Raw genomic sequence first — 10,976 nt, 5'->3', positions numbered from 1 at the left:
CTAATGCTTCGATAGTACACGAGTTGTAAGTATATATATGTGAATAATTTAATATTATGTGATTATTTTGATGATATAACATGTTCTTGATGTTTTGCTATTATGATGAAAATGTTGCAATGCCATGTGATTATGAGATATTGCTATGTGAATGAAGCCACAATTCGAGTATGTCCGGTAAAGGTTTGGAAGTTTGATGGAATATGATGTTTCTTTGAAAAGAGTAAGTTTCTATGTAAATCATATTTTGATTCTTTTTATGTTATTATCTTTTGTTACTATATAAGATGTGGCTGCTTATAGAATGATCAATTGATGTAAACTACGAATTGGGATTGACCAAGAACGAGTTAGTAAAATGTTAAAGAGTGAAGAATTTCCCGATTGAACCTTAGGAATAAAAGAGATACGAATGATCCGTTGTGAGAACACATGTGTAGTACTATGTGTTTGAGACAGTTTTAGGTCACGTGTGTAGTACTAAGTGCAGGCTACTACGTGTACCAGATTGTTAGGTCGTATGTGTAGTACTAAGTGCAGGCTACTATGTGTGCCCGATAGTTTTGATCACTTATGTAGGACTAAGTGCAGGCTACTATGTGTATCAGATGGTTAGGTCACGTGTGTAGTACTAAGTGGAGGCTACTATGCGTTCCCGTTAATTTCGATCACATTTGTAGTACTAAGTGCAGGCTACTACGTGTATTAGATGGATAAGTCACGTGTGTAGTACTAAGTGCAGGCTACTACGTGTACCAGATTGATAGGTCGCATGTGTAGTACTAAGTGCAGGCTACTATGCATACCAGAGTGCTTCGATTACAAGGGTGGTATATGCATAGGCCACCTTGTATCTATTATTATTCCGATGAGTTCAACGGGAAATTTACTAAGTAAAAATACACATGTACATGACTATACGATGAATAAGTACAAGTATATCTATGTGAAAAGTTGTGAATAATGTGCTCGATAGTTGAGCGAATCTTTTAGTAAGATAGAATGGAGTCAGTGAAATTATGCAAAAGTGAAATTCTGTAATAAAACAATTCTGGACAGCAGCAGCTGTGTGACTTTGAAAAATCACCAAAAATGGTAGAAATTGAATTAGATGTTGAATAAGATATGAAATTAAATATTAATGAGTCTATTTTCTTATAAAAGAAACACTGAAGGCAAAAGAATTTCATATTCTATGATAATTGGATTTTTGTGAGACAGGGTTAAAATGATTTTGGAATCCCCTATTCTGATTTGGGAAAATCATTAAAAATTGTAAAAAAATAATTATAAGTCATAATTTGTATCCTTAAAATCCGTAATGAGTCTATTTTCAATAGGAATTTATGGGGATAACATCCGAGAGCTGTACCATGAGATAAATAATTTTTAGTGAAGAGAGGTCAGAACTATTGACAGTGAAATAGGGGTATCTTTAATGAATAAACTGTACTAATTGGCTAAACAAAAAATTCTTAAAAGTTTATGTTAAAATATATATGAGTCTGGTTTCATATAAAATTAACGGATCTTAATTTTGAGTTTCGTAACTCCGGATATAAATAAATTAGTAACTATGACTTGAGATAACAACATGACCAGAAAATCTGCAAAAGTGTAATTATGATTACATTTTCATGGAATCATGTTGATAATATGCTTATTATTTTCATATGGACTTGCTAAGCTTTAAGCTTACTCCCTCCTCTCTATTTCCTTAGTGTTCACAAGTCAGCTCGGGGTTGGAGACTGTCGGAGGCAGCATCACACTATCAAGCCAACAACTCCGGAGTATTGTCATATGTGTATTAAATAATTTCAAGTGAGTGGCGTGTATAAGGACTAGTTTTTATGTTAGATGTTGTTATGATTAGCCAAATGTATCGGTTTATATTGATTTATTGTATATGGCCATGAGATGTGGCTTAAATGGTTATGGCTTGTAAGCCTAATTATTCTTACTATGTGTTAGTGTTTGTGATGTGTTTATAATTGGTTGTTATGAATGATTATTATAACACATGTACATGATGAATGCTCTAAGACCATTCGAGGTGGTCGTGGCCATGGAATGAATGTGTGGCATGGTATTAAGTTGATAATGATTGAATATGGATAATTGTAGAATGTGAATTGGAATGTCTAACTTGTTGTAACATGAGTATAGGTAATAAACACATGTATGACAACATGTAAATGCTTTAACGGAATTTTACAAAAGGATGATTAACCGTTAAATTAATGTTATAATGTGCGTCTATAATGCGTATAAGTATGGGAGAGAATTAAGGACAACATAAGGCTTGGAAAATAGCCTAAGTGTTGGCTACACGGGCAGAGACACGGCCATGTGTCTCAGCCGTGTGGAGGACACAGCCTAGCACACGGGCGTGTGGCTTGGCTGTGTGAATCATTTTGTTTTGCTGACATCATAAACAGAGAGTTACACGGCCTGAGGACACAGGCGTGTTGAAGACACACGAGCGTGTCCCTGTGTCCACACGGGCTTGTGACCCTGTTTCATGAAAATTTCTCTAAGTTTTCCCAAAGCTTTTTAAAGTCCTCGGTTTAGTCTCGAACCACCCCGATGTATGTTTTAGGCCTCGAAGGCCAGTTGAAAAGTTTTAATTTGGATGAAACTTTATGGCCCGATTTTGTATGCTTGTGAATGTTTAAGTTCGGTAACGCCTTGAGCCCTATCCCGGCTTCGGATATGGGTAAGGGGTGTTACAGTATGTATGCCCTGTTTTCACACAGCCTACACCACGGACGTGTCTGGTGGTCATGTGAGGGACACAGCCTGTTCACACGGGCGTGTGACCTATGATTTCATGAAATTTTCTAAATGTTTGAAATTTTTATATGTGATCGGTTTAGTCCCGAACCACTCTTAAGCATGTTTTATAGGTCTCGTAGACCTATTTAAGGGACTTCGTGTATGTGAATGATTGATATGCGATATTGAATTTTCATAAGTGTTATATTGTCCGGTAATGCCTCGTAACCCTATTTCAATGACAGATACGGGTTAGGGGTGTTACAATTCTATTCGTGCATCCAACTTCTTTGCATCGTTATCTAGAACGTATGCTGGACAACCCCATATTCTGAAGTGATTTAGAGTGGGTTTCTTTTCATGCCACAGTCCATACAGTGTCTTACAAGAAGACTTAGTTAACACATCATTCAGGATATAGCAAGCTGTTTGTATAGCATATCCCTAGAAGGAAGTAGGAAGTTGTGAATAGCTTAACATTGAACAAACCATGTCCAGCAAGGAATTATTCCTTCTCTCAGCTACGCCATTATAACAACCCATTTTTCAATGGAATCGGAACAGTGATTTCGGGACCACAAGTCGATCCGAAAATAAAGTTTATTTTTATTTTATAATATGGTTCGTATTATGATAGACATGTGGTGTCAAAATTTTGATACGAAAATTTTATCGATTAAGTGCTTAATTACAAGAAAGACTAAATCGCATAAAATACAAAAGTTGAATGCTGGTAGCTATAAGGATTAAATAGCTATGAAATTCAAATCTATAGGTCCTTATATGGTAACTAGACCATGAAAGAAAAGTATGTAGATTTTTGGTGACTCATCCATGGAAAAATTAGAAAAGAGTAGGGACTCAATTGGAAATTGAAATAATTGATTAATTAAAAAGATGATAAAAGATATCATCTTATTATTTTTTTCATCTTCAACCCCAAAATTATATGGAAACCCTAGGAGAGAGAGAAGAAACTTTCAAGGCTTAATTGGGTAAGTTTCCTTGTCCTGTTTTTAGTAATTTTGATATTTTTGAAACCGGGATAATCTAATCTTTCTATTAGGGGACTAATTTGAAAAGTTATCAAGATATGAAATTTGGTTCATGGATGAATATGCTGAAACTTAGAAATTTATGGTAGAAAATGAAAGGTTGTTGATAGATAAACAACTTTTACAAAGTGATTTTTGATGAAAACATGATTTAGGGACTAAAATGTAAAGTTATGAAATTGGATGAAAAATTCAGAATTTTTATCAATACATGTGCTGTAAATTTTGTAATGGGATTTTGGTTAGTCTTGGAATAGGGAATAACTTGCACAAGTTTCATTTTTTGAGCCTAGGGACGAAATTGGAATTTATGGAAAAGTGAGGGGCAAAATGGTAATTTTACCTAGGATGTAAATTGAGTCCAAATAAATATGAAATATGTGAAGTTGATGATTAAAGCTATTTATATAGATCCGGACAACACAAATTCAAGGTTAGAGCAAGGAAAAGAAAAAGTTTCGGATTAGTAGATTTTATACGCGAATAACTGTCGAGGTAAGTTCGTGTAACTTAATCGGGCATGTAAGTATGTTTAATTGAATGTTGTGTTGTATGGAATGTGACTTATATTGATGTATATTATTTGAATGCTATAATGAGAAATTTAATACATGCTTGATATGGTGAAAAAGGGTTAAGTCCAAATTGAATATTGAATTCTGATGAATATATGCGCTTTCCCGAAATGAATAAGGTCTTCATTTGTTGCGGACGGGATTTAGCTCGGATGAGTAATCCTATTGAACTTGTTATAGAAACGATTTAGCCCGGACAGGTAATCTGGATATAATATCTCTCGAGTATACGTTATGATTAGGGTTTAGCCTAGATTGGTAATCTTAATTGAACTCTTTTGAGCATACGTTATATAAATGATTTAGCATGGATTAGTAATCATGTTATATGATATGTGGCTCGAAAGTATGTTCTTGATTAAGTGCCCTAATGGGTACCCTTGAATAAGAAACTGACGGATTATTGGATCGTACACCTCGAGTGTACTACTAGAGCATCCATCGGAATTTTAATGATTGAACGGACATAGAACTCTTGACATGGCATGAGAATCCTACCCAATCCATCCGCTACACACCAACTCCGTAATAGCCCTACGCACCATGTGGGGATAAAATCGACCCACCCAACCCTACACGCCAAATCATACCGAATTCGGTACTAACACAATATTTGCAGCAAAGCTGCTAGTAATAAGCTTATAGCCTTTCAGTACACTTCCTCCAAAATCATATATCCCTCCTCATGTAATGCATCATAAAATCATACGTGTATGCAGTAATATCATGCTCAGAAACAGTCATACATAATACAGGGGTATTTCAGTCAATTCACTTCAAAAGGGGTATAATGGTCATTTTGTCAGTATAGGGTTTAAGTATACTTACCGACCCGGCAGTAGGTTCACAGTCGTCTTAGGCAACCCGTGCAACCTTAACAGTCAAATAGTGATAATGGGCCTACAGCCCATATTGTGAGCTGATTTGGGCCCACACTCTCGTATGGCCTGCATAGCCCTAAAATGACCTCAGCCATGTAGTTCACACAACCTGGCCCACAATTTACCATATTTTGTGCAATTTCTCGGTGTGGGGCCCGCAAACCTATTGGGCCTACATAGTCCAATTCGGCCCAGAATGGCCCAATATCCTTTTGGCCCATGAATTCACGTGGCTATTCCGTCGACATCACGACCTCGTTTTGCTACTAGGCCTACCGCACGAGTGGCCATATGCCCGTGTGGTGCCGACAACCCACTTTTTGGCTTTTCGGCTTTTGGTACCACACATCTAATGATAGTTTTCACACAAGTGTTCACACACCTGTTTACAAAAACGTGCCAAAAGCCCGTGAGCACCAAACCTACATACAATCAAGGTATTTTATTAGTCGATTGATAATAGGGTTAACCACCACCCTTTACACGGTTGTAAGCTTATCAAAATACCACCTTTGGTTGAACAAAAGGTCTAGTCCTCCTAGTTCGGGGACTGAGATTGATCACCCACTCCTCATCGGAAACCTGTGTTACTAGCGTGATCTATTAGTTACAACTGCCCAAAACTCATGACTCAGATCAACCCACATTAATTAAAACAACATAAAACCTCAACATAGAGAAGGTAACATTCGGCCAACCCCCCCAAAAGATGCAAACCAACCAATCCCAGTCAAATTCAATAATTACCAACAGGGGTTACCTTTGATCGAGCGATGAAGGGAAGGTTCCACTACTTCAATATTGTTTACAACTGCTACCCTCCTCGAGAAACTAGGAAATCACGAACACCACACAAGAAATGGAAAATGAAATTCGACAATAACAGGAGAATAATCAGCTAAGACAGTGCAAAGAAAGTAGAATAGATAAGAGTTGAGAGACACATGAAGAAACCGAATGCTTACAGATTTTCCAGAGAAAGCTTGCAACAACTGAAACTTAAAACAAAGGGATGCAGAATTCGGCCAATGTATCCAAATAAAAAGAGAAGGAAGAAAAGATGTATTCGATTTAAGGAAGTTGACTAAGAAGGGAGAAAAGGAGTAAGAACCAAATGGAACCAAAATTGAAAACCCGAATAAGTTAGAGAAAGGTATTCGGCCAAAGGAAGACAAGGGCCACAAAACTACCAAGTTGTAGAGAAAACAGAAGAAGTCGGCTATCCAAAGACCCCAAAATCAAAAGAGGAAAAGAAAAACCAAAGAACCCAAAAGTAACGATAGTTTTGAAGAATGGGAACATAAACCTCACAATTTCAGTACCTCAAAGGACTATGGCCGAATGTGCATCATGGGGAATACCACTTTTGGCCAACTTCTAGCACCCTCACCACTCCATGATCCCCTCAACTTTCTCCCCAAATCTCTCCTCACAATCCTCAACAAACCAATTCAAACCCCTTTCAAACTCCTCAACCGTCCAATCTTCAGAATTCCATTGGCACACAAATTCTCGCACGGCCATAAGCAAAATAAAACTCCCCTTTCTTGCGTGCAATTGGACTTGAACTCAAGTCCCTTGGCAAATAGAACCATGCCACTAACCCTTGGACCAACCAGCTTTTTATGACATGTTTTACCCCCTTAATTTAAGAGTCCTACTATCTAGAGCTAGGGTTTATTCAATTAAAACACAAATTTTACTCAAGCCAAATCTAGAACCCACGACTTCCTAGATAGCCATAGAGCATTAAACCACCAAGCTAGACATACTTTCACGTCACAAACACACAAAATAATTTTAACAGGGTTTTCAGGATTTGGGGAGTTACAATTCTACCCTCTTTAAAGAAAATTTCGGCCTTAAAATTTACCTAATTAGAATAGGTAAGGATATTGTTGTCGCATTGCCTCCTCGGGTTCCCACGTAGCCTCCTCAGAACTATGATTCTGCCAAATAACTTTTACTAATGGGATTGACTTCCTTCTCAACACTTTCACCTTTCGATCCAAAATCTGGATTGGTTCCTCCTCGAAAGTTAGGTCTAGTCTAACTTCAATCTCCTCAACCGGTACCACATGCGTAGGATCAGAGCAGTAGCGTCTCAGCATCGAGACATGAAACACATCATGAATCCGCTCTAATTTTAGAGGTAACTCTAATTGATAGGCAACCGGTCCTACTCGTCTCAATATGCAATAGGGCCCAATAAAACTTGGGCTCAACTTGGCCTTACGCCCAAATCTCAATACCTTCTTCCATGGCAAGACCTTCAAAAAGACAAAATCTCCTACAGCATACTCAATTTCTTTATGCTTCAGATCCGCATATGACTTCTGTCAGTCTGATGCCACCTTCAGTCGATCCTAAATTAATCTGACCTTATCCTCGGTATCAGATACTAACTCAAGACCCAGGGCACGCCGCTCACCCAACTTAGTCCAACATGATGGAGTGCGACACCTGTGGCCATAAAGTGCTTCGTAAGGTTCCATCTATATGCTAGATTGGTAACTATTGTTATAAGCAAACTCTGCTAGCGGCAGGGACTCCACCCAACTACCTCGGAAGTCAATTACACAACTCCTTAACATGTCCTCCAGTATCTGAATCACCCTCTCCGACTGACCATCTGTCTGAGGATGGAATGCAGTACTGAAGTCCAACTGTGTGACCAGAGCTTCATGTCAGTTCTTCCAGAATCGAGATATGAAGCGAGGATCTCTGTCTACTATTATGGAAACTAGTACTCTATGCAGTCTCACTATCTCAGATGCATATAGCTTAGCCAATTTCTGCAATGAATAATCTACGCGAACCGGTATGAAATGAGCTGTTTTGGTTAACCGATCCATGACGACCCACACTGAATCTTTCTTAGAAGGCGTTAGGGGTAACCCACTCACAAAGTCCATAGTTACTCTTTCCCATTTCCACAGCAGAATCTTAACTGGCTAAAGCAACCTAGAAGGCAACTGATGTTCCGCTTTAACCTGTTGGCAAGTCAAACATTTCCCCACAAAGTCTTTCATCTCTCGCTTAAGACCCGGCCACAAATAAATCTCATGGAGATCTCTGTACATCTTATTTCCACCCGGGTGCATAGCATAGGGGCTACTATACGCCTCTCGCAGAAAAATCTATCTTAAATCAGTATCCTTAAGTATGCAAATTCTACCTCGAATACAGAGTGCCCCTTCACTGTTCAGCCCAAAATCCACAGTATTACTGTTTTCGATCTGATGGAACTGAAGACCCAATGACTCATCTTCCAACTGTTTACTTTTAATCTGTTCCATCCACTCTAGTTTAACTTGAAGCTCAGCCAACAAGCTACCATCCTCAAATAAGTTAAGACAAGCAAACATTGCTCTCAGATTAGTCATAACCCTACGGCTCAGTGCGTCGGCCACCACATTATCCTTTCCAGGGTGGTATTCAATCGAACAATCATAATCCTTAAGTAGCTCAATCCATCTATGCTGCCTAAGATTTAACTCCTTCTGAGTGAGGAGATACCTGAGGCTCTTGTGATCCGTGTAAATGATACACTTCTCACTGTATAAGTAATGCCTACAAATCTTCAATGCGAATACAACTGTGGCCAACTCCAAGTCATGTGTTGGGTAATTCACCTCATGTGTCTTAAGCTGACGAGACGCATAAGCTACCACCTTACCCTCTTGTATCAACACACAACCCAAACCAACGTGTGATGCATCGTTGTAGACAGTAAATTTCTTCCCAGACTTTGGCTGAATCAAGATAGGGGCCTCAGTCAGAACTTTCTTGAACTTCTCGAAGCTCTCTTGTTGCTCATCAGCCTAATTAAATGGCATGCCCTTACGTAGCAACTTAGTTAAGTGTGTGACAATTAGTGAAAATCCCTATACAAATCTGTAATAATACCCAGCCAGTCCTAGAAAACTGCGAATTTCTGACACAGTCTTAGGCTGCTTCCAATCTACAACAACCTCAATTTTCCGAGGATCAACCCTAATTCCCTTAGCAGATACCACATGACCAAGAAACGTTACCTCACATAACCAAAATTCACACTTGCTGAACTTGGCGAACTATTGTTTCTCCCTCAAGATTTGCAAAACCATTCGTAAATGTTCATCATGTTCATTCTCAGTCCTTGAATACACCAATTTATCATCGATAAATACTAGCACAAACCGATCCAGGTAGGTTGAAACACTCTGTTCATCAGATCCATAAATGCTGCCGGTGCATTTGTAAGTCCAAAAAGCATTACCAGGAACTCATAATGACCATAACAAGCCCTAAACACCATCATCGGTGTCTTTAACTCTCAATTGGTGGTACCCTAATCAGAGATCTATTTTAGAGAAAATCGATGCTCCTTGCAGTTGGTTGAACAAATCATCAATCCTCGGTAAAGGATCTTTATTCTTAATGGTCAGCTTATTCAGTTGTCTATAGTCGATGCACATACGCATGGATCCGTCCTTCTTTTTCACAAATAAGACTAGAGCTCCCCATGGAGACACACTAGTTCGGATAAACCCATGGTCCAGAAGCTCTTGAATCTGGGCCTTAAGCTTCACCAGCTCCTTCGGTGCCATTCTGTAAGGGGCGATGGACAGTGGAGCTGTACTAGGAAGGAGCTCAATCCTAAACTCCACTTCATGCTCTGGAGCTAATCCCGGTAATTCTTCAGGAAAGACGTCCAGGAAATACTTAATATTCCTGATATCCTTTACCGAAGAGTCCCCAACATTTGAAACATTGACATAGGCCAAATACGCTTCACAACCCTTGTGAACCAACTCTCGGTCCTCAGTGCAGAAATTACATTACTCAAATAGTTTCATCTCTCCAATTACCCCTACCTCCTCATCCGTCTCAGTTCTCAGTACAACCCGTTTAGAGCACAATCCAAGTTTACCCGATGTTTGAATAACCAATCCATGCCCAGTATCAGGTCGAACTCTCTGAAAGGCAGCTCCATAAGATCGGCCAGAAAGATAACTCCTTGTATCTCCAACAGAACATATAACATCCCGATTTTAAGCCTAGTCGGAACAGTGGTTTCGGGACCATAAATTCGACGAAGAAAATTTTATTTTTATTATATTTTTTATGGTCTACGATTTCATGAAATAATTTTGTGAAAATTTCGTTCAAAAATTTTAACATTTGGGCACTCAATTTAGTCAAAAGGACTAAATTGTAAAAGGTTGCAAAATGCGTGTTCTAGTTCACAAAGGTACTAAGTACTTGCGAGTAATGGGTTTTTAAATTGGATATCCTTAAATGGTAAATAGCCCATTTTGTCATTAGTGGACAAAAATGGACATGGCATGGTATGTTTTTATTTATTTTTCATTAAGGGTATTTTAGTAATTTGGCAAATAAAGCCAAAATAACTAATAAAAAGATGTCATCTTCTTCATTTTTCTCATTCCATAACAGTATATGGAGATGGAAGACTTGGATAGGGTTTGTAAAACTTCCAAGCTTGATTGTAAGTCCATCTTTGCCACGTTTTTAATATTCTTTGCATTTTTGAAATCCTTGTAGCTCGATTTACCCATTTCTACCATTAATTTGAGCTAGGGTTCATGTTTAAAAATTTACACATATGTGACATGCATGCATTTTGATGTATAATAGTATAAAATGAGTGTTGGGTGTTAGATAAACAACTTTTACTGAGCGA

The 10,976-nt window shown here is 38.3% G+C and overlaps 1 protein-coding gene across 1 annotated transcript; it reads right to left on the bottom strand.

The window, feature by feature from the left end:
• Positions 1–7,164: 7,164 nt before the first annotated feature.
• Positions 7,165–7,782, bottom strand: LOC107920249 (uncharacterized). Its single transcript, XM_016849855.1, has 2 exons — positions 7,669–7,782; positions 7,165–7,557 (listed from the first exon to the last, which is right to left on the bottom strand). The coding sequence occupies exons 1-2, from the start codon at positions 7,780–7,782 to the stop codon at positions 7,165–7,167; spliced, it is 507 nt and encodes a 168-aa protein (XP_016705344.1).
• Between the last annotated feature and the right edge of the window lie 3,194 nt (positions 7,783–10,976).

This window comes from Gossypium hirsutum, chromosome A12 (assembly GCF_007990345.1).
Source record: "Gossypium hirsutum isolate 1008001.06 chromosome A12, Gossypium_hirsutum_v2.1, whole genome shotgun sequence".
Classification (NCBI taxonomy): Eukaryota; Viridiplantae; Streptophyta; class Magnoliopsida; order Malvales; family Malvaceae; genus Gossypium; species Gossypium hirsutum.
Note: the sequence above shows the minus strand (reverse complement) of the source record. Positions and strands in the feature narration are given on the sequence as shown.

Excerpts from the sequence above, each read along its gene's own strand:
- LOC107920249 (XM_016849855.1), bottom strand. The coding sequence starts at position 7,782 with ATGGAACCTTACGAAGCACTTTATGGCCACAGGTGTCGCACTCCATCA. Across the intron at positions 7,558-7,668 it reads TATCTGATACCGAGGATAAG|GTCTTGCCATGGAAGAAGGT; the intron begins GTCAGATTAATT and ends GTCTTTTTGAAG.